General features: G+C 43.2%; 1 protein-coding gene across 4 annotated transcripts in view; it reads right to left on the bottom strand.

Moving 5' to 3' along the window:
- The window catches only part of DYRK1A (dual specificity tyrosine phosphorylation regulated kinase 1A), a 157,151-nt gene that overhangs the window by 23,794 nt on the left and 108,493 nt on the right, over positions 1 to 24,864 (bottom strand). For 3 of the 4 annotated variants that reach the window (XM_048493019.1, XM_048493020.1, XM_048493021.1), the window contains one exon: positions 5,682 to 5,881. In XM_048493019.1, coding sequence (XP_048348976.1) covers positions 5,682 to 5,881 — 200 coding nt within the window. Of the gene's footprint in view, positions 1 to 5,681; positions 5,882 to 24,514; positions 24,550 to 24,864 lie in introns of those variants that run through there. The other variant, XM_048493022.1, reaches the window with a different exon arrangement.

Raw genomic sequence — 24,864 nt, 5'->3', positions numbered from 1 at the left:
GTCTGAAAAAGGTTGGGTGGGTCAGGATGTGTCTGGAACCCTTCGTCCAAATGCCTTCTCGACATCCACCCAGGCTGTAAGTTATAAAGTCTAATGAATGGTGAAGTAGAGGACCAACTGGCTGATTGCCGATCTCCTCTACTGTTGTGTTATGTGTCACGACGCAGGTCCAGGTTGCGCCACAACCTCTACCAAGGATGAATGGGTTGAAGGCAAAAATTAGGTAACACAATCTCCTGGGGTAGACAGAAGGTAGGATTACTCTGTCCTTGTGACATGAAAAGATTCGAGTTTACAGAGAGATCCCACAGTTCAAAAACTCATCTAGCTGATCTGACCACTACCAGAACCACTTCCATACACAGCCCTCTACGATGCATGGATGAACCAGCTTGAGTGGAGAGAGTGTTAAAGCTGATAGGACAGAGTGCAGTCTCCAGGAAGGAAACCTGTGGATCTGGGGTGGTTGAGATTGTTCTACTCCTTTCGGGAATGGGATCTGTCTGGGTATTGAGATGCCGGCATTCCCTGAAATGGTGGCCAAACGATAGTGAGAATGTCCACTTGGCATCTGAGAATAGTGCTATGAAGACTTCTATCAAAGACGTCTTGCAGAAATTCTAGAACTGAGGTTAGTGATGGAGATTCTGGTTCTATTCAAGAGCTACACGTTCAAACTGAGCCCTCTCTCTTCGGGTGCCACAGGGGCCTTTGGGAGAGTATGTCCGATGTCACCAGGAGTCTGTAAGGAGACTCCACTATGAGTTTCCATATCACGGAGAACCATGGACCTCTTGGCCGCTACAGTGCTATCATAATTGTCTTGGCCCTTTCTGCTACAACTTTCTGCAGAAGCTATGGGATGACCGGCGTTGGAAGGAATGCGTAGAGCAGAAGTTGAGGCCATTTCATGAACTGCATGTTCAGGATGGCCCTCCATTCTCTGTTCTTCTTGAGAACCATGAAGAAATGAGAATAAACTCTGCAGGATCTTTCTGTTGCCAGAACTGGTTCTATTGTCCTTATTAGAGCTGCAAGGGAAACTACACTAGCACATTTTTTGGCACTAATTACAACAGGTTGAAAACGGGTAGGGCCTTGAACCAGCCAGCCTCAATATTGTTTTGTGCTCCTTTCGTGCCTTGGGAAAGAGGAGACTTTCACAGCAATGGTTAGAGCTTGCGAGGGAAGTTACTTTAGTGCTTTGTTGCACTAACTGCAGCAGGCTGGGTACGGGCGAGGCCCGGAAGGGAGGAGGGGTTGTTTTTACATTCCATGTAAGAGGAAAATCATGCTTCACATTCCTCCCAGCCAGAATGGGCGAGCACGGCCCAGAAGGGCTGCTCAATCCCTTCCCCCCACAGAGGCACTCCGCCATCTGGCAAGTCCCCTACAAGGCGGTTTTGGCGCCAAAACTCAGCATGCCTACAAAATGGCTGCCGCTAATGCAGTGAGGCACAGATAGATGATGTTGAACTTTCCCTGAATATGCTCTACTTGAATGGACAACAAGTGAACCTCCATTTAGCTTATAATTCTGATTACCTCTCGAAGGAGTTGAAGTAATCTGGATCCCCTTTTGTTGTTTATGTTCATCTTCATAGAGATGTTGTCTGTGCGGATCAGGACGTGTTGGAGACGCATAGTTAATTGGAAGTGTCTGAGATCCAGCCTGATGGCCCTGAATTCCAGGGCGTTGATGGGAAGTTGGGGTTGTTCGGGTGACCATCTGCTTTGGGCGAATTGGTTTCCAGGGTGCGCCCCCCCCCCCCCAACGTGGCAGACTTGCAACTATGAAGATTAGAGTCCTCTGTGAATGAAAGTAGACTTTCCCCTGACTCAGATGTAGTCGAGACATCCACCAATGTAAGCTGAGTTGAAGTGACTCTGGAAGAGAGGGCAGTTCCTCTTTTCCATGATGTCCACTTGGGAAGGACGTAGGAATTGCTGTAGAGGTCTAGCATGCAGTCGACCTTGTATCTATGGTGGTAACGAACAGACCCATCGGCTTGGCAAGGTATAGAAGTGATGTGTACCCTGGATGTGAGAAGAATGGAGACTGCTCTCCAAATCTTTAAGGTTTTCTCTGTTGGAAGAAAAAGAGAGTACCTGGGAAAAGTTATGATAGCTCCCAGGTGTTCCGTGGTCTGAGACATCACTTAGCTGCTTTATTCTTTGTTCAGCAAAAGTCCGTAATGCTGGGGGACCTGTAGAACGCGATTCACATCCAGTAACCCTGTAACCCTGACTCGGACCTGATCAAGCTGTAGTCCAGGTAAGGGTGACCATGGATTCCTTGTTGTTGAAGGAATATGATGGAGACAAAGAGCCCTCTGGAGAATACCCTGGGAGTCGAGAGCAGTCCAAATGGGAGAGTACTGAACCAGAAATGCTGGTTCCCTGCCGCGAATCGGAGAAAGTGCAAAAGGCATGTGGCCTAGAAAGGTTAGTCAGCTACCGCAGCCTTGGAGGACGGGTTGATGCCATAGAGCATGCAGATAGGACAAGGGTTGAGTCAGCCAAGAAGGCGGTGCCCATCCATTGCGTTCCAAGCCCTCTGTGATGCCCTGTTTCTTGGGGGGAAGAAGCTCTAGGACCCCCCAGAACCAACGAGGACAGCCCTAGCAACGGATCTTTCGGATTACTATTGCCATCCTTTGAGATAAGGCGCCAGATTGAATCATTGCCACTGGGGCAACCATCAGGGGGACCTGTAGTATTTGGTCTATGTCAGGGGTAGGGAACCTGCGGCTCTCCAGATGTTCAGGAACTACAATTCCCATCAGCCTCTGTCAGCATGGCCAATTGGCCATGCTGGTAGGGGCTGATGGGAATTGTAGTTCCTGAACATCTGGAGAGCCGCAGGTTCCCTACCCCTGGTCTATGTGATCTGGAATGACATAACACCTTTAGCAGTGGAGAACACCCCTGTAATAGCAGCTGGTTGGCCCATTCCCTCTCAATCAGCCTCATAGGAAATTCTAGGAGGGGAAATGTCTGGGCCATCCCTTGATTGGCTTATTGGTTAATGTTAATGACCCAAAAGTGTCCTAAGCATCATCAGGGGCCTGTAACCTAGGGCAGAAATTGTCTTAGCAATGAGTAGGAAGAGATCCTCCTGATCTGATGTTGCAGCTGGGACTTCCTCTGAGTCAGAAAAGTGTTCTATAGATTTCTGCCATTCTTCCCTCCCCAAAAAACTCCTCCTCCTCCCCTGGAGCCTATCCTGGAAGATAGCTCTGTGGTGCCCCCTAGGCAGTGGGGAGGGAGAATTGGGCTGAGACCTGGAGCGGTGTTGGGCAGTAGGTCTGGCCGCCCTGTTCAGGTGCTGGTATTCAACCTCTTCTCTAACAGTGTGTTTTAACAATCTAGCAAAAAACAGGGGAGAATGATTGCCAATCAGCAGGGTTACTCGTGAGTAAAAGAGGCTGTGCCTCCAGCTCCAAGTATTTCCTGCCCGGCCCTCCTGGGCCCCATCACGATCTTGCCTGTGTCACTGGGGAGGCATACAGTACCCTCTAGCTCGGAGGCAAGGCGTTGCTAACCGCATCCCTTTCGTCCTTCTCCATACAGCTGAGGGGAGGGACATTGCTAACGACAAGCCCTCCCTGCTTAAGAACTCATTCCGGTGAGCTGTTTCCGGGCCCCATCACAAACCTGCCTAGTATCACTGGGGAGGCATACAGTACCCTCTAGCTCGGAGGCAAGGCGTTGCTAACCGCATCCCTTTCGTCCTTCTCCATACAGCTGAGGGGAGGGACATTGCTAACGACAAGCCCTCCCTGCTTAAGAACTCATTCCGGTGAGCTGTTTCCGGGCCCCATCACAAACCTGCCTAGTATCACTGGGGGGAACATCTGTTTCCATCCGGCTTGCAGGCAAGGTGTTGCTACTGTAACCTTTCTGTCTGTCTTCATACTGCTGAGGGAAGAGGCATTGCTAATCCCAAGCTTTCTCTGTTTAAGGTCTCAGTCTCCATACTGCTGAAGGAAGAAGCATTGCTAACCGCAAGCTTTCCCTGTTTAAGAGCTCATTTTCCTTATTGCTGAGGGAAAAGGAATTGTATTGTCGAAGGCTTTCACGGCCGGAATCACTTGGGTGCTGTGTGGTTTCCGGGCTGTATGGCCGTGTTCTAGCAGCATTCTCTCCTGACGTTTCGCCTGCGTCTGTGGCTGGCATCTTCAGAGGATCTGAAACGTCAGGAGAGAATGCTGCTAGAACACGGCCATACAGCCCGGAAACCACACAGCACCCAAGGAAAAGGAATTGCTAACCGCAAGCATTCCCTGTTTGAGAGTTTGGTCTCCATACTGCTGTGGGAAGAGGCATTGCTAACCGCAAGCATTCCCTGTTGAAGAGCTCTGTCTCCATACTGCTGAGGGAAGAGGCATTGCTAACCGCAAGCTTTCCCTGTTTAATAAGGGCAACAAGGATGATTGAGGGACTGGAGCACCTTCCCTATGAGGAGAGGCTGCAGTGTTTAAGACTATTTAGTTTGGAGAGGAGGCGGCTGAGGGGGGATATGATTGAAGTCTATAAAATTATGCATGGGGTAGAAAATGTTGACAGAGAGAAATTTTTATCTCTTTCTCACAATACTAGAACCAGGGGGCATTCATTGAAAATGCTGAGGGGAAGAATTAGGACTAATAAAAGGAAACACTTCTTCACGCAACGTGTGATTGGTGTTTGGAATATGCTGCCACAGGAGGTGGTGATGGCCACTAACCTGGATAGCTTTAAAGGGGGCTTGGACAGATTTATGGAGGAGAAGTCGATTTATGGCTACCAATCTTGATCCTCTTTGATCTGAGATTGCAAATGCCTTAACAGACCAGGTGATCGGGAGCAACAGCCGCAGAAGGCCATTGCTTTCACATCCTGCCTGTGAGCTCCCAAAGGCACCTGGTGGGCCACTGCGAGCAGCAGAGAGCTGGACTAGATGGACTCTGGTCTGATCCAGCTGGCTTGTTCTTATGTTCTTAATATCTCGGTCTCCATACTACTGAGGGAAGAGGCATTGCTAATCGCAAGCATTCCCTGTTTGAGAGCTTGGTCTCCATACTGCTGTGGGAAGAGGCATTGTTAACCACAAGATTTCCCTGTTGAAGAGCTCGCTCTGGCTGTTTTAGGAAAAAGGTCTCCCTCAGAGGAGAAAAAACTTGAACCGCCATTTTGGAGCAGCTAGTTTTGGCGGGAAAACTCTGGTTTGGCGGGAAATCTCATCTATCTCCTGCCATCCTTACTACGGGCCTCAATGCTAACATAGAGAAGAGAGGACAGTAGATGACAAAACACAGAAACCACAAAAATAGAGACGTAACACACAACACTAAGGAGTCCTAAAGAGTATGTGAACTCCCTTCCGAGGCAGGAAAAATACAGGTGCAAAATGGAGCCTAATGCATGGACAGGAAGTTATGAAAAACTTTTTCCTGCCTCCCTAGAGAAGGGTGGGAAATCACCCAGCCAGATGTCCTCTACCTTCAGGAGAAGGTGCATGCAGAAGGAAGCTTACTTAATCCTTCTCCCACAACTCTTGCTCTTTCAGGCAGAGTTCCAGACTCATCTTTGCAATGAAAACATAGGTCTGGAGCTCTGGACTAAGGAAAATGCATTCAAAGATAAGAGTATTAAGCACAACTCTCAGTGTAAAAACTGATTTCCTAAATGTCCCTTACCTGGTTGGTAAGAGGCTGTTGAATCGGGTCAGCATAGGATAAGGCAGAAACTTGTTGGTCATTTATGTTCTGCTGCCGACAATCGCTGTACTGCTGATGTGAATGGGACATCTGTCCAGCCATCTGAAGGCCAGCAGCATGGAATGAAAATGACGGTGCAAGCCGAACAGATGAAGGTTTGCATGCTGAAGTCTCTCCTCCTACAAAGGACAATGCAAGAGTTTAGTATGGTGTTCTTATTTTAGCTTATGTTTTTGTTACTTTGTATGACACTGATGTCATACAAATCTACTACTCTCCAATCCACACAGTTGAAAATGGGCATGTACATGGAAATAACTTTTTGTTTACTATGTTCTCTGAGTACTTAAGCTGTCTACAGTATTCCACTGCATTTCTAAAAGTATGATCCATCTTCTGGTGAAACATCTGAATGGAGAGGAGTCCCATTTCTCCCTATGATGCTTGGTTCTGTCAGTAAAATGGTTTCTAACAGGCCTACTTTTATTTCCTTTTGAAAGATTGTACATTGTTGTGAGCCACAGTATAGATAGCTTGTGTCACCACATCTGAAATGGCAGTCATTGAGAGAAAGGTGAAATACAGCTGTTCAGTTTTTGCATATTTGTCACTAGCCATACATAGAAATTGTTCTTACTAAAGTTTTTCATTAGCATCACACTATACCACCATGACAGGAATAGGCTGCTGTAATAATCCTCTGAATACCATACAGGTGCACCATGTACCACACACCCAAATTCCAACAACATATAATTAATCCTATACATGAAAGGTTATATAATGTAGAATGCTTCTAAATGCCTCTTCTCAATGATATCTGAGGAATTGGCATTAACAACTTTAAAAAATCAGCTGTCCAACTAAACAGAAGCAAGTTTGGTTTTTAATCAGTGCCTACAATTCATTAACAAAACACTGAAGCCTGATGGGCTATGCATCATTATGAAAGAAAATCACATGGTATACTTTCACTTTTCACAGATCACTAGAAACTGAAAATATTAATTGGTTTGAAAGCGTAACAGATTAGACCCCACTGACATTTTGTTGACAGAAACTCATCTTATTCTTCTATGGCCCCTGACCCATTTAAAATTTTAGTTGTGAAATCCCCTAATACCTGGCACAACTTCTACACACATCACAGGGGCTGCTCGAAAAAGACAAGGAATGATCAGCTTCCATCAGCAGACCATCAGTAGAAATTAACCCAATGGCTTATGTTCTGAAAAAAAATTAATGACTTTTAAAAAAAGATACTTAGCTAGCCAAATACTTTGTAAATTGCACTGGAGAAATGTACCAGTGGAGCAGAACTATAGGATTCCAACACATCATTCCTAAAACAATGACAAAGTGTAGGTTTTTATACACTGCTTTTCTCTACAATAAGGAGTCTCAAAGCACCTTACAATTGCCTTCCCATCCTGCCACAACAGGCATATGAGGTGGGTGGGGCAAAGAGAGTTCTGAGAGGACTGTGACTACCCAAGGACACCCAGCAGACTTCATGTGGAGAAGAGGTAAATGAAACCTGGTTCTCCAGATTTGACTTTGCCCCTCATGTGGACCAGTGGGGAATTAAACCCAGTTCTCTAGATCAGAGTCTACCATTCTTGACCACTACATCATGCAGACTCTCAAGCCAGACAAACTACCATGACTGTTTTTACCAGCAGCAAATGTGACCAGCCCCTGCCTGCTGAAACCCACTTCTTCTATAGTATCTTCAGACATGGCATTCAAAAATAACACAAGAAAACATTTTATTACATGCACGTGTACACCAGGAGTTCTACCAATAATTTAAAATCTGTTAACTACAGCTAAAGATAGGTATTCATCTTGATTAAAAATTAAATATTTGATGGTAGAGGATTATGCCCAACACAATGAATATTTGAATTCTTTCCAGTAGGACACTGTCCTGTGAAAGAGCTGCAATAAAACCAAGAAAACTTGGAGTAAATGCCAGTAATATATTAACACAGAGAGGGTTTTCTAGTTAAAAGGAAAAAGAGGGACACGGGAACACTGATCTCCCTGAAGTAGCACATGCTTTGCGAAGCCCATCTTCTACCTTAAAAGACATACTGTTCAGTCATCTTTGAAGGCAAAGTGATCGAAATCAGACCTATTTATTAATTTAGGTTGATTATAGTTGTCTTTCTCAGAGACTCAAGGCAGATTACACTGTGAAAGTCAATCAACAAGTTGGGACATCAACTTAGCAATGTAATTGGGAGTGAAGAAATCTGAAACCAGAAGGCAAACAAACAAACAAGGTAAAGTATACAATAAGAAAACAACAAAAATGAAAACAATTCTACACCAAGGCTACATACATTGCTGAATGTGCGGATTTAATACAAAAAGTGCACAAACTAAGGCACATGAAAGGACACAAGACTACATGCAAAGCCAAAATATCACCATGAGATTAAAGCATCTTAAGTGCGCAATCAGGAACAGTCCAAAAATGAAACAAGCTTCATGGTTGTCTCTTCCCCCTTCATCAGCAGTTCCATTGATCTTGCCCATAAATCCTGGAGTCACATCATCTGTCCTAAAAGTCCATTTTTTGCCATATATAACATTCAATATTTGGACTCTAGAATGTGGCATCCTCCGTTGGGATAAGTCATTCCATGCTTTGAAAGTAAAGGCCTTTGTTTACTTTCATATGAATTACTTTGTGCATTTTTTGTATTAAATCTGCACATTCACCAATTTATGTAGCCTTGGCATAGCATTGTTCCTATTTTTGTTGAAATCTGAAACCAAGTATAAATTTGACACAAAACTGAAACAAAAAGTAAATAGTAAAATGACACATTAAATTAAATCAGAAATAACACCTACACATCTAGTTCTCTTGTGTGGGCCCATCTGGGGATCAGGCCCATACTAAGAGAAAGGAGTTTTTCCCTCCAAACAAGGGAGAATCTCCAAGTTTGTGAATTTATGAAAAATTACATTGAGGGCTTTTAATCCCCCCACCCCACCCCAAGTGTTGTCTGAGCATGTGCAGACAACAGACAAGTCTTTGTTGCAGTTTCAGAAGTGACAAGCAGACAAGGCTGGGAGTTGCACTGGGTTTGCTGGCATCATCTACAAGGGAGAAGGGGTTTCAAGAGCCACAGCAGGCCTGATGGTAGAAGCCTGAAGCCACATCAGTGGGAGGGCTGGGAACTATGCCGGCTTGCCAGAGGTAGCTATGAAGATGGAGGGGTTCAGGAGCCTCAGCAGGCCCAGCAGCTAACAGGAGCCATGCTGACCTCACCGGAATTGATGTTGGAAGTGGCGCTAGTGTCACTAATGACAGCTATAAGGATAGAGGGGATTCAAGAAGCACCACAGGGTTGGCATTGAAGGCCAGGAGCCACACAGGGCACTCCAGCATCAATATCAGGGAGACTAGGGGAAGGCCTGGTGGCAGAGGCTCTGAGCCACACCAGGCTCAAAGGAGCAGCTGCAGCAGCATAATAAACCGGCAAGATCTGCAGGTTTAATTTAAACTGAAAGTGGCAGTCGCAATGGGCACTGGAAGTGATGTGGGGGATTAAAGTTAGGAGGAAGGAATCTCCCCTGCAAGTATCGTGTGTCCCCACTTTTAGCAGGATAATGAATACAGCAGCAGATACTATGTACCATACATAGTGGTGGTCTAAAATATTTGATAACATTTCACAAATAGTTGCCACCTTCAGTTAAACTCCGCCCTAGACAAGTGCTATTGAACTTAATACCAGAGACCATGTCAGTCAGACTGCTTGTGACAAATTTATTAACCTCAACTAAAATACTGTAAGGCAACCACCAGGAAGTGCCAACTATTCCATCATGTAAAGAGTAGTTATTTAAAACACTGGAAATAATCAAACTTAAAAGGTAGCATGTGTGTGTTAAGTGCTGCCAAGCTGCTTATGACTTCTTGTGACTCTTATCAAGGAGCAGCAGTGGCGTAGGAGGTTAAGAACTCGTGTATCTAATCTGGAGGAACCGGGTTTGATTCCCCGCTCTGCCACCTGAGCTGTGGAGGCTTATCTGGGGAATTCAGATTAGCCTGTGCACTCCCACACATGCCAGCTGGGTGACCTTGGGCTAGTCACAGCTTCTCGGAGCTCTCTCAGCCCCACCTACCTCACAGGGTGTTTGTTGTGAGGGGGGAAGGGCAAGGAGATTGTAAGCCCCTTTGAGTCTCCTACAGGAGAGAAAGGGGGGATATAAATCCAAACTCTTCTCTTCTTCTTCTAATGCCTTCCAAAACGCCCTAGTGTTAACAGCCTTGCTCAGGCCTTGCAAACTGAGAGCAATGGCTTTCTCTATTGAGTCAAGCTTACGTTGGATTTTCCTCTTTGGCTGTTACCTTCAACTTTTCTTAGCATTTTGTCTTTTCCGCTGACTTTTGTCTTCTCATAATGTGCCCATTAGAATAGTCTAAGTTTTTGACATCTTTTTTTGGAACTGAAATGGAGACAAGCATCTCAAGTTTGTGCATCATTGTTTTGTTTTCCATATTCTTGCAAGATTTTGATGGACTCTGTGACTTGGAATACCTCAACTGATATCCCACCTACTCCAGGTGATTTGTTTCTCTCAATCGCTTGCAGGGAAGCTTTCACTTCACTTTCAAACACTGCAGGTTCTTATTCAACAGATTCCTCTTTGAAGGACTCTCATCCTTTCATGTCATCTGAGTATTCATTGTCTTGACTATGCGAACTCCCCTGGTTTATCTCAGAATCACACTCAAACAATCTATTTATGGAAAATTAGCAAACAGTTTGGGTTATTGTAGGCTATTCCAAATGCTCATAACACCATGATGCACCTACTGTAATTACTGGGAATGCTGTGTTTCCTATCTGAGAATTCCCCTTCCCCTATGCCAATATATCTAATCCTTGTTATGAGGTGATGGTGGTGATACTAAACAATAGGTTGAGATAAAAGGAAAATTATCCCTCTCCCCTCCCCCAGCTGCCTTGGACACCTAAACATCCATGGTACCGAAGACATTGTGGAAACTGCAGTTTCTAGAATACTTGACAGGGAGATGGGAGAAGAGAAAAGTAAAGGTATGAAAATGCTTCTTCTTTCATTTTGCCCACTGCCATCACCACATACCTCCCCAGAAGAAGTAGCAGGTAATCTACAGTACATGGAGAGAACATGGAGAACTTTTCTGTGACTTTGATTTATCAACTGAGCCAGAAACAAAATTGGCAGTTGTAATGTTAACTTCATGTTGAAATGTGGGCTTTATGAGCTAATGAAGCTCATATTCTCAGTCAAAGAGAATGAATACGGGAAGTATCAATCAATTCTGATTGTGTGTGTGTGTGTGTGTGTGTGTGTGTGTGTGTGTGTGTGTGTGTGTGTGTGTATGTATATGTATATGTGTATGTGTGCATGTGTGCATGTGTGTATGTGTATATATAAAAGCAAATATGTATCCCTGAATCAATACTGTACCTTGTAATTACTGCCTGTCTACAGTACTGTAGACAGGCAGCTGCACATAATCCAGAAACTCTATCCAAGATTTTGTATTTAGTCTGCAAGAAGACACATACCATTCCTCTGATCTATCTGTAATTTTTTGGAGGCAGGATTTAATTAATATGTACCTAAGATTATAGAAGGAACAATGCAGCAGTACATATTCAACTTCCCAAGGAGCACAATGGCATAAGCTCTTTTGAATGGACAGTATCTCTCATTATAATGCCGTTATTTTGTATTAACTCTACTGTGCTGCTGTGGAGCTTGTGTTCCTTGTGGTCACCACAGCTGGATTGTGGTGTGCCTGTCATATGGGATACCACATCCCAGAATTAGAAGTCATTTGTGAAGCTAATTTAAGATTATGGTAGGAGAAGAGAGCCTCTGACTGTAGATGGTGACAGTAGCTCAACAAGACAAGAAGTTGGAGCACATGAGATGTAATGAGCAGCCTCTTCCATTCAGAATCCAATGTAGACTGAAAGTCCAATCAGTACTTGAGAGATCTCATTCTTTTAACACTGCCATAGACTCATTGAAGACCCTTGAAGTGGAGGAGAGATCAAAGGGCAGCACCTTGTACTCATAGTTTTGTACAGCGAGATGAAAGATTTTGTAACGCTGTGGATGGATCAAGATGTGGAAGTAGGTTAAAGTGAGAGACCTGAAGGCACAGGGTGGAAAAATGAGAGAAAATCCTGTGTCTCTCTCTCTCACTTTTTTAATCTTAGGGGAAAGCTGGCAAATTTGGGAGAGCACTGCATAAAAACTTTCCTGTTATATATTTTCTCCATCAGAACCGGTACCATGTTTCTTATGGCAAAATATACATTCTCAAAATACACAGCATGAAAAATATGAAAGACTTCCAACTCTGCCATTAAAAAAATGAGAAATTCTGGAGAGCACTGAAGAAAACTTTAAGCATAAATAACTTCTGTAAAATGTTGTATGTCAAATCAAACCAAATACCTTTATTGGCATGCAGAAAATGAGTTAAGATTGATATACAATAAAATTACAAGATTAAAAATAAAAAGTTCAGTAAATGAACTGTTCAGCCACTTTAAAGTTTTTAACAGCTTTTCATTTTTAGTGTCAGTGAGAGAAATTTAGCAACAAAGACAGCAAGAACTGAGTCTTTGGGCCCTTTCACACATACAGAATAAAGCACTTTCAATGCATTCTGAAGCTGGATTTTACTGTGCGGAATAGCAAATTCCACTTTCACAATTGTTTGAAAGTGGATTTTGCTATTCCACACAGTAAAATCCAGCTTCAGAGTGAATTGAAAGTACTTTATTCTGCATGTGCGGAAGGGGCCAAAGACTCAGTATTTACTGGCTCTGTTTCTAAATTTCTGCATGTGCGGAAGGGACCTCAGTCCAACAGAAGAAAAGATAGTTGCTTATTTTTACTTAAAGATAGTTTGGCTTGTATTGCTGAAGTGATTAATTTCTTTCGCAGGACATTATAAAGCAGACAATCAAAAAGTAGGTAGGAAGTCGAGCTAGTTGTTTCTCTTCCTCAAGAGCACAGTTGTTTAAAGTAAACAACACGGAGGTTTAAAGTAGGTAACATGGAAGAATCTTCCAGAGAGGACAGACGATGGGAAAGAGTTCAGTCTAGCCAACATGAAGGTGTGTCTATGAGAAGGAGAGTCAAGCGCAGACAAATAAAATAAAGTAGTATTATGGTTAACCTGTATATCTAGATATGGGGAGAGAAAGCTTTTGATTCATGAGGGAATACAGTTACTATTTCGTTATCTTGTATTCTTTGTGTTATTGCTCTCAAGATGCTAGCTTGGTCATATTGTACCAAAAGGTCAAGGTCGATATCAATGATCGACTCATACACAGAATTTTCCTGTGCAGTAGGATTGAAAATATCTTCTAACATTAAAGACAGCAATCTAATCTATCTCCCCTCACAAGGTGTCTGTTGTGGGGAGAGGAACAGAATGAGTTTGTATGCCCCTTTGAGACTCCTTATAGTTCAGAAAAACGGGGTATAAATCCAAACTGTTCTATAAATCCAAACTCTTTTATCATTATTTCACTGACAATCCATCATTAAAGAGTTCAGCATTTTCAATGTTATAAAGTTTAGGTTGCTGGAAGTCCTACCTATTGTCACTCTAAAACCACTTTCACACATGCAGAATAATGCACTTTCAATCTACTTTCACAATTATTTGTAAGTGGATTTTGCTATTTCGCACAGTAAAATCCAGCTGCAAAGTGCATTGAAAATGGCTGAAAGTGCATTATTCTGCATGTGCAAAAGTGCCCTAAGAATTTCTATCTAAATAATACATTTTATTTACTCCAGAATTAGTGTTCTATCTTCAATTTCTATTCTTTTGTACGTTTTGGACAGCAAGGGTTAAAGGTGCATGCACAATGATAGTATAAAGGTGCAGCATATAAAATAAGGATACATACTTATAAATACCATAAGTATATCAAATAGTACAATTCTATATAGTAATTTACACATGATGCATTTTATGTTGTTAAATCAGTAAAAGTAATTTAGGTTTAATAGGAAAATAACTGCTGCATAGATTTTAATCCTCCTACAAAACTTTTTTCCTTCACAAAAAAAACCAATTCAAAATTCGTAAAAGTTTACATCTCTAGATGAGGTTGACAGAAAGAAGTTAGAAGTGGGGGGGGGAATAGTTCAGGGCAGTGTTAAGGTCACTATACTGAATTTTTGCGTATGAACACAATGATTTCATCAAGCTCAAGACTGGGCAGAGATCCCTAATTTTTTTCCCAAAAGTGTATCTTGAATACAAGCCCAGATTTCCCTTGAAAAAGTGACATCACTTGTTACCTCTTTCTATAGATGGGAATCCAACTTGTACCATATTTAAATACACTGAATGAAGAGAGATGAAAAAAGCTCTATGGGGTGTGCCACCCTTATTATGGTGCAGATCTACCTGTCATACGTTATTTTTTTCATTACTTTGAGATGCTGGAGAAGATGTAGGATATAGCTAGTTTATTGTACCTGCTTTTGGGTCTGTTACTTACGTAACGCTTACAGAACACGTAACTGACTTGAGTTTCTGTACTCTCTCCAGAGTGTCACTGATCTTGCTGCATAAAATAGACCTCTCCTTCACAAAGTATACTTTCTATTCTTGTCCAGATTTGGGGGTTAAAATGCCAAGCAAAGGTCTTAATGACATTTCAATGTAATGTTTGCAGCTGTGGACTTTGGACCACAGTCAGTGGTGTGTTGGGAAGTGATGATCTGTTGCTTAGTAAGTTTTAATTAAGATAAAACTTCACTTTTGAAGTTCACAGCTATCTGCTTCACCCCCTTTCAGTGGAAGGTGATTCAAAGAAAATGCTAATGTCTGGCCAAACAGGTGAAGCCAGTTAAACACATTTTCATTGATATGGCAGCTGAAGTATACACTCGAGGGGTAAGATCTTCTGCACCTAAAACCTAGCTCTAGAAGCTGTTTAATTGAAGCTGATGAAGACACTATGAAGAGGTAACCTCAGAATATCCACAGCCAGTGGGAAACAAGGAGGAATTGTTAGGGGAAAAGAGACAACAATGGTACAGGGCTGATGGCTTCAAGTGCTCCTTAAGAGCCTTTTGCACACATCAGATTGGCTACTATGTGAAACAAGATGCAAGTCTTAGTGAAACTTTAGTCTGTTCTAGCAGGATGCTATATTCCTAACACAATCCATGAGGATCCATTAAAATCGTTGCACTCTCTCAGTTTATACCTCTTAAATGACTGTACAGCTTAAAGAAGGTTGAAGGAAAAGCAAACTTCTGTGAGCAATATTTGTCCATTTAAATTAAGGACAAAGGGAACACAGGAATTCATATTATTTCAAGTAGTTATTTCTGTAATTAGATGAGACATTAAAAAGCCCTTTTGACAGAGAGAATGAGGACAAATGATAAAAGCTACTACTAGTTAGTTTTACTCAAAAGTAGAAGTTTTGAAACTTTGTCCTCACTCATCTATGAACTGTTGTACATCCAACCACTGCAGCCCAAATTGCAGTTCCAACTACAGAACTATTTAACGTAACAAAATAACATAGTGTGGCTGACACATCCCAACTTCTATTTGGTGTAATTTACATCAACCATGTAGTACAAAACACTTGTGTCATACATTGTGGACTAGATACTGAAGTTGATGGAGCCTGCCCACCAACATAAGTTGATGGAGCCTGCCCACCCATATGTCCCACGTCGGTCTCTGCGCTCGGCAGAGGCCAATCTACTGGAGATCCCCGCCCCCTCTATGATGCGGCTGGCCTCCACTAGGGCCAGGGCTTTTACGGCCCTGGCCCCTGCCTGGTGGAATGCTCTTCCTCCAGCTGTCCGGGCCCTGCGGGCCCTAAATGAATTCCGCAGGGCCTGTAAGACCGAGTTATTCCGCCGGGCTTTTGGGGAGGCCGGTTGCTGATAGGTGCCCATTAACAACTGAGATCCGCTGTTCCCCTCTCAGAGTTAGAGGAGTTAATGGTTGAACGCCATCTGTTTTAAATATTTATGGATTTGGAGCGCTGCATTTTAACTGGTATTAATTTTTAGCATTTTATCCTGTTTATCCACTTGCCTGTAATTATGTTGTAAACCGCCCTGAGCCCTTTGGGGGAGGGCGGTATAAAAGTGGAATGAATGAATGAATGAATGAATGAATGAATGAATGAATGAATGAATTAATGAATTAATGAATGAATGAATGAATGAATGAATGAATTAATGAATTAATGAATGAATGAATGAATGAATAAATGCCAACATCCTCTGCAACTAATGATAGTTTCACCAAGCACGATTGTACCATTACAAATTGTGGCCACCCACATTTATTGACCACATGCATAATCTTCTGGTCTCCACCAAAATCTAACAGTATGTTTTTCAACCTCTGCCAAAAGGATTCAGATATGACAGATAGCACTTTATACACATATGTGCAAACAAAATTAGTCTCAGTCCCACAGGATGGACTGAAATCATATGAGAAATTCACTGGTGGTTTCAGCCACATAAACAATCTTTTTTTATGAAGGCAATAATGTCACAACTTCATCGATCTGACTGATATTCCAAGTATCAAACAGACCATCTTCCATTCCAACCAACTGGCACTCTTATTTGGAAGCATAGAGCTCGTTCTTCAAGTGCCCTCGATTGTTCTAACAAACTGTAGATTTGCTGTAGATATATCTGACAAAGACACCATGCTTTCCAGTCATGCAGCTGTATAAGAATGAGTTCGTCTACTGTTATGTTCATTTGGAGCAGCGATTCCCAACCAGGGTTCCGTGGTACCCTGGGGTGCCGTGAGCATGTCCCAGGGGTACCGCGGCAACATTACTGCCCCCCCTCACTTTTGTGGTATCTCCCGCCAGCACCAGCAAGGACATGGAGCTGGCCCAGGGGCCAGGGTCAGCAACCACTTCCTCCCCCCCCCCGATGCTTCCCTTTACCCTAGGAGGGGAAGGTGGGGGGTGGCAAGCAGGGGCACTGGGAGGGGAAGGGGGGATGGCAGGGGTACTGTGAGATATGAAGAGTGAGGTCAAGGGTATCGTGACATTGAAAAGGTTGGGAAACACTGATTTGGAGTAAGGTCAGGTAAAAACTAGGGATGCTTGAACATCGTCTAGTGAAGCTAGTTCATTCTGTTCATCAGTTATGGAGACCTAATTTTTTAACAACTGCTTGATAGTTTGTTGATCTGTTCATATGTGTTTGACTAGGTGGTTTCACTGTACTCCTTATCATGCAGTACAAAACAATTGGCTTTTTGTGCATGCATGTTCTTCTGGAGGTGGAGGACATCTTGATGGGTGTTTTTCCAATCCGTTCTCAGGGAGGCAGGAACTTAAATCTTGTCACTTTCTATGTATTGCTTGGGCGCCCATCTTGATTCTCAGTATTTTTCCACTTCAAAGTGGCCAGATCATCCGCCCCTGCTGCAGCAGAACAACCGGCTGCGGCAAAGAAGAAACGTAAACGCGGCCTTGCCAATGCCGCAGGGAGCGCTCCTAAGAAGGAGAAACTTGCGGATAGCAAGCCACCTCCCCTTTCAAGCTCTGCTCAGGTCGGGAGACTTGTGGTTAATGAGAACCTGTCCAGCCCAGGGACAGATGCCCCCTGATACGAAAGGGCCACTAGCTTCCACTATAGGAAGGATTCCTGTCAGCTGTTTTAGGAACCTTTTTATTAATTTGTTTTTCGCTGCCACCAATATATACTAAAGCCCATACTATATAGCCCACAAACTGATCTAATGGACACCACCCTTTCTGGGGACACACACACAGACAAAAATAGAGACTGGAACGGATTTAACTGAACAAAACTTGAAACGTTTATTTCTGGCTTAAAATTAGGCTTCTCAGGTAACTTGAGAGGATTTAAAGCTTGCTGGTTTCAGAGCTTATGGTTTCAGAGCTTAACGGTTGCAGAGATGTTAATGGCACTTCACTTCAGTTTCAAAACATACACAAACACTCGCAGGTGTCACTTAGGAAAGATTTTTTTTTCTTCAGAAAAGATGTTACTTTAGAGCAGGGGTAGGGAACCTGCGGCTCTCCAGATGTTCAGGAACTACAATTCCCATGAGCCTCTGTCAGCATGGCCAATTGGCCATGCTGGTGGGGGCTGATGGGAATTGTAGTTCCTGAACATCTGGAGAGCCGCAGGTTCCCTACCCCTGCTTTAGAGGTTTCACACTCCCTCTTTTGACAGACTCTAGTCCACTGTACCTAACCACTAAGCAACACACCCCAGTCTATGCCCTGTGGGATTCTGGCACACAAGCCTCCCTCTCCCACAATCCAAACTGGCCTCACTGCCACTGGACTGGGCCTCCCAAGACTGGTGTTATACTGTGGAGGACAGACATTAGTCTCGTCAGAGGTTTTCCCTCAAAACACCTGAGTGGCGGGTCACTCTCCACCAGACTCAGGGTTTTTTGATGTCTCTAATAAGCTTCCTCAGCTTATAGAGTAAACTGTCTGACTCCTATCAGACCAACAGCAGTGAGAAATCTTGGCGTAATCTCCTCACTCTGCCAAAACGTACCCGAAGGCACCAAAAAGAGCAAAAGAAGCAAAGACCCCTCAGCACTCTGGCTGACTCTTTTTATATTCCTGCAATTTCCCTCCAGCCAATCAGGGCTGGCCAGGGCTTAACTCCTTCAGGGCAGACTCTCACCCTGGAAACTGAATGCCGTATAAGGGCATTCGTCACACAAACCCACGCATTCTAGCCAATATCCTTGCATCTCAGGTGGGGGGGGGGGGGTACTGGCATCTCCCAACGTTCCATTCGACTGGCAATCTATCTCCCCGGTGGATTTTGTGGCCTTTTTGAAATCAACCATGGCAGAGCAGATAGAACAGTATCACCAGGGCAGAGGAGCCAGGGCTACTGGTCACCTTCCTCCCAGAGTGCCTCCCAGTCATCAAGAGGGGGAAGCCAGGGCTAGTGGTTCACCCCCCTCTCAGAACATTCCCACCTCCCACTCCAGATGAGCCTAAGGGTTATCCTAGCTCCCCATCTCAGCTTTCCCTTACCTTCCCACAAGAGGAAGAGTTTGGAGGGGAGGTGGAAGAACAAGAATCAGAGGAACATTTTTCTGAGGCAATCCAACAGTCCTCAACAGACCTAGCCTTCATGTGTTTTAACCAGAAGACCTCCCTTTCCTGATTAGCAAGACGATTTCTGCACTGGATCTGCATGATCCTGAAGACTCGCAAATCCCATCCGCTGTTTCAGGCCTTCTGGATAAGCCCATCAAAGGTTTTCCTAAGGGCAGTAAGAATTATTTTCCTTAAGAGGAATCCTCACAGCAGGCCTTCCCTATCCCTGAGTATTTCATTAGGAGAATTCAAAAAGAGTGGGACAACCTGGCAATCCATAAGAGCCTTCTATCTTCAGCAAAAAAAGCTGTACCGGGTGCCTGAGTTTGTAGACAAGGTGCTGCAAACACCTTTAGTAGATGTACCAGTGGCTGCCATCCAAACCGGGGCCTTGGTCTCCAAGGATGGCAAAGGCAACATCAGGGATCCCCTTGACAGGTGTTCAGAGGCAATGTTAAGGTGCTCTCAACATTCTGCCGCCCTAGCATTGAAGGCCATTGCTCCAGCCTCCATGGTGGCTAGGGCTATCCTGGCATGGATTAGTTGGGAGTTTAGAGCTCCTGCCCCCTGAGGAATACGCTGTTAGGGAAGGTCTAGAGCGCATCCGTATCGGTGCCTCATTTATTGCCGATTCCACATTTGATGCCTTGGTCCTATTAGCCCGATCTATGGCATCTGCAGTAGTGGCAAGGCGCAACACCTGGCTCAGGGCTTGGCAAGCCGACATCCATTCCAAGCTCTTAGCAACAGGCTACTCCTTTCAAGGGAATACGCTCTTCAGGAAAGACCTTGGCCAGGTCTTGGTAGAAACCACGGATAAGAAAAAGGCCTTACCTAAATTCGTAAGGACAGATAGGACCAGCCAATGGCCCAGAACCACCTTCCACTCCCAGAGGGCACTTCCCCATACACCAAGGGATGGTAGAGAGGACCCTTTCGCAAGTATGGATCCTTTTACCCCAAAAATAAATTTGACAGGAATACCAGAAGGAGTCCCCTCCTAGATCCTGACTCTGGTCCTATCCTAGTCAGTGGTCGCCTTCTCCATTTCCAGAGTGTCTGGAGGGGGGACCATGTAGACTCCTGGACAAAGGAAATGGTTTCCCAGGGAGTTCCTCAATTTACCTCCTCCTTGTTTTCTTCCCTCCCCAGTCAGCTCCAGAGAGCCAAAAGTCTCCCAGACTGCGGTAGCAGTCCAGCATCTGATTTCCATCAAAGCTACAGAATGTGTTCCGACAGAGGTCACTACTCTCACTTCTTCACAGTCCCCAAGAAGAACAGGGACTGGAGAGCGATACTGATTCTCAGGTTCCAGATGGAATCCCTCTACACCATCATGGAGACACTTCGTCCAGGAGACTACATGACATCACTGGACCGCTCCGAGACCTAACTGCATCGACTGATCCTACAATCCTACAATCCCACAATCGCTTCCTGAGGTTTGCCACTGGAATTAATTACTTCCAGTTCCGACAACATCCTGGTCTGGTCAAAGTCCAGGGAACAAGTGGATAGAGACTTCCTGCAGGTAACACAGACATTACACCATGGGTTCCTGGTGAATAAGGAGAAAAGCAACTTCAACCCCTCTCAAAGGATGGAGCCAGAGGCATAGCTACAAGGGGGCCGGTGTGTGTGCGTTGCACCAGGCACATGCCTGGGGGGAGCAAAAATTTCAGGGTTTTTTGGTATTTTTAGTGTTTTTAGTTTTTGGCCTGCAGGGGGCGCAGTTTTTAAACTAGCAACACCAAAATTTCAGGGAATTTTCAGGGGACTCTCCTGATGATACCACCTAAGTTAAGTGAGGTTTGGTTCAGGGGGCCCAAAGTTATGGACTCCAAAAGGGGGTGCCCCATCCCCCACTGTTTCCAATGGGAGCTAAAAGGAGATGGGGGCTACATTTTTGAGAGTCCATAACTTTGGACCCCCTGAACCAAACTTCACCAAACCTGGCTGGTATCACCAGGAAAGTCTCCTACAGATACCCTGAAAATTTGATGCTGCTAGCCTAAAAACTCTGCCCCCAGCAGGCCAAAAACTGAAAAAAAGACTAAAAATACAAAAAAACACAAACAAACATGGGAGGGGCAGCAAAATACAGATTTTGAATCGGGCTCCATTTTCCCTAGCTATGCCTCTGGATGGAGCATCTGGTGGCCATAATAGATACCACAAGGAACACCCTCTTCCTCCCAAGGGACAAGATCTCAAAGATTCAGAAGATGGTTGCCTACATCCTCCAAACAAACGCGCCTTCCTCCTCATCCTTGCCAAGACGATGGGAATGATGATCGCCTCCATAGATCTTGTTCAATGGGCCAGATTTCATTCCAGACCCCTACAGAAGTTCCTCCGACCTTTCCAAGCAGACATCAATCACAAGAGGGACTGCTCCTTAACTAGTGGACACAGTATGAAACAGACTTCCCTCTGTGATACACCTCTGAAGATGCCAGCCACAGATACAGGCGAAACGTTAGGAACAAGGTCCATCAGACCACAGCCACACAGCCCGGAAAACCCACCACATCCAGTTGAATCCTGCCGTGAGAGCCTTCGACAATACTAGAATGGACTGTCTACAATGGACTACTGCAATACACTCTACTTGGGGCTACCCATAAAGAGTGATCAGAAGCTGCAGTTAGTGCAGAATGCAACAACAAGACTGCTGGTTAGGGCCAACTACAGGAAACCTGACACCCTGCTATTAGAGCACCTACACTGGCTACCAGTTCACTTCCAAGCCTAATTCAAAGTGCTGCCTTTGTTCTTCAAAGCCCTACAGGGATTGGGAGTGGGGAACCTGAAGGACCATCTTCTTCTATAACTTTCTGTCTGAAAATTAAAATCACAGAAAGAAGCCCACTTCACTGTCCCAATGACCAAAGTTCATCTGGGGAGTACAACGGAAAGAGCATTTGTTGTGGCAGCCCCCCAGTTACAAAATAACTTCAGTGAGATGCACTCTGCCCCCTCATTTCTTTTCTTTAGGAAGCAGCTAAACATGGTTTTATTAGGACAGGTTCAGAGGGCAGCATTATTGGTGTTTAGCAGAAGAGCTAGATTAGAGTCCAGTAGCACCTAACTGCAGTTACAACTGCTTTACTAAACAATTTTCTCCTCTAAAAATGACCACCATAGATCTTGCCTTTTTTTTAAACTGCTACAGCAACAACCATGAATACTAGCAACTCTACAGAGGCTCTTTTTGTGTTTTAATCTCTCCTGCTTGTCTATGTGAACTACTTTTGTGGAGTTTTAATGCCACATTATGTCATAATGCAGATCTGGTTTGAGTTTTTCATGTTTATATTTTAATGCTGACAGCAGCTTTATGGTAAATGTGGTTTAGGTGCGAATACTGTGAAAAACACAGTGAGATTTGCTTCAGACTGAACAGGATTGGGACAGGAAAGAGCCTATAGTTCAGAAGAGAGAAAAAAAAGGCTAGGGATCCTACTGAACAGAGCTTCACGAGGCTTTTGCTGAAAATGTTATATATCTACTATCAGAGTTATGCATAATCTTAAAATGTTATGAGACTGCAATAAATACTGACTTAAGATGCATTTTGAAAGATGAAGATGGTATTTTTTCAGCTTTACAGTTAAGTACAATTATTTTTGACATTATCGCCTTGTTTGAAACCCAACAGTTCAGTGATGTGGGTTTTCTGGGAAATCTGAATTGGAAAACGAACAGATTCCCATTTCAAATACTTGGTAACTGTGTATTGATTACTTGGTAACTGTGTATAACACAAACATAGATTTAACGTTCTTCACAGAAAAGTAGCATGTTAATAGGAAACTCTAATAACAAATCCAAATAAAGTCAACTTATAGTTTTGGAATACTTGACTGGGCAAGTTCTTTTCACAATTTTCTGTTCCTAATGTAAATACAATTTCAGCTTTTAAAAAATTATACAGATTAAGTGCCATTTTACATTTCATTGATCAAATAAATTCAGTCATGTGCATGTTACAATGTGAATAAAGAACAGTGAAGGATGATAGATGATTTCACCAGAACTTCCTTGTAGCACTGAAAAGCATAGGAAACTCTGGAAAAAGTTATTTGAATATAATTCAAATGAATTTAGATCAGGGGTAGGGAACCTGCGGCTCTCCAGATGTTCAGGAACTACAATTCCCATCAGCCTCTGTCAGCATGGCTAATTGGCCATGCTGGTAGGGGCTGATGGGAATTGTAGTTCCTGAACATCTGGAGAGCCGCAGGTTCCTTACCCCTGATTTAGATATACTTTATTTCCATAAATTGTAATGGGAACTTCTCTTAACTGCTCTGAGACTTAAGCATCTTGGGTTTTCTCTGGTTCATATCCAAATCCCTGCATTTTGTCACTGCACTACTATATTAACTTTACATGAAATACTTGATAAAATAAAAATAATATTTTCAATATTATAATGACATCTCCTCAGTAAAAATTATTGACCCGCTAACGTTTCACTAGCTCAGCTGTCCACATGTATTTTTGCCAGCTGCAGTGGTACCAATGGCCTGAAAAAAACAATATTCCCATCCGTGCCTGGCTGTCAAGAGTCATTTCCTACTTGCCACAGGTAACCAGCATACAAAATTAGATTATACCTGACACCACAAAATCATTTCAGTATGAATACTGTAGCAACAGAGAACTCTTAAAATACGCTACATTATATAATTACTCCTTTGAGACCAAATCCAACCACAGTAATTTGCTACATTCTACTGATATACTTGATTAGATATGGTTGTAGTGCACCCAAAATCCATTTACCTGAAATACTTCATAAAAGGTAACAAAATAATGCTAAACACTATTAAAGTAGACAGGCACATATGGTCAAAATTTACCTAATTCATATGAAAGTAAAATCAAAAATAATGTTTTGAGTTTTACATAAATCAAATTACTTTGTGTATCCATGACAGCACAAAGATAACACTTGAAACAATCTCCACTATAAATTATGAAAAATTTTGGGCAAATATCTGATAATGTTATCAGTACTGGAAGGTGAAGCACAGAGTCATTTGTGATCTGAAAAAGGGAAGGCAGGGCTAGAAAAAAGAATCTGATGTGTGGTGGTCATACTAGGTAAGTGATAGTAAAAAGTAACATCAGATAGCAAAATTTAGAGACTAGAAACAAATCCTGCATTTCTCACACCCATAAAGCTCAGTAACAATTATTGTAAATATGCTGGGAAATTATACATACTAAAAACATAATTTGCAAAATAGAGCTGTAGAAAGCTGCTCATTTACTGAATATCTCAAACTGATTTCTTAAGCATTGGTTTCAGCACTTTAAATACCAGAGATTTTAAAACTGTTTTAAGATTTTCCGATACAATGAAGATTACTGAACCCGTTTCCTTTATCTGATACCCATAAATACTAGCAAGGATAAAGCACAACAGCATTCTCCCTAAGAAATTCCAAATACTTCTAACACGTAAATCCTACAAAGTGCTCATTTAAGTGTAAACATTTTGCCTATCATTAAGATTTTCATCATAGGTAGGCAAGATATTACATCCTTATTTCCGCTTCTGTTCTAAAATCTGTGTCTGCCTACAGTCAGTAGAAACTGCTGCAGATTATTAAATACTCATTTATCAATGTCTCTCACCAGGCAACACAATGCAGCAGAACAGCACACGGAAACCACCCCGAACCCCAGCAACAGCAGATAATTAGCATAGCCTACCACTAAAGCGACACCATATGATTGGAAGAGTTAGTCAGTGAGCTAGCCAATCAAAGCAGGTTATGCAAATAGCAAGCTTTAGTTGCCAGGGTAGAGCTGCTTCCCATTGTCCAATAGGAAAACAAGCAATAAACAAGAAATGAAATTGAGCTTTGTCACATTTTCAAGTTGTTGTTAACACTTCCAAGTTAAAAGCAAAATTAGCGCAATTGCACAAGACTAGAATAATGTACTACATTCCACCCCCAAAGAAAGGGCAGAGTGATGCAATA

The sequence above is a fragment of the Sphaerodactylus townsendi genome, linkage group LG04, assembly GCF_021028975.2.
Source record: "Sphaerodactylus townsendi isolate TG3544 linkage group LG04, MPM_Stown_v2.3, whole genome shotgun sequence".
NCBI lineage: Eukaryota > Metazoa > Chordata > Lepidosauria > Squamata > Sphaerodactylidae > Sphaerodactylus > Sphaerodactylus townsendi.
The sequence above is the reverse complement of the archived record's forward strand: the minus strand, read 5'-3'. Positions and strand labels throughout refer to the sequence as shown.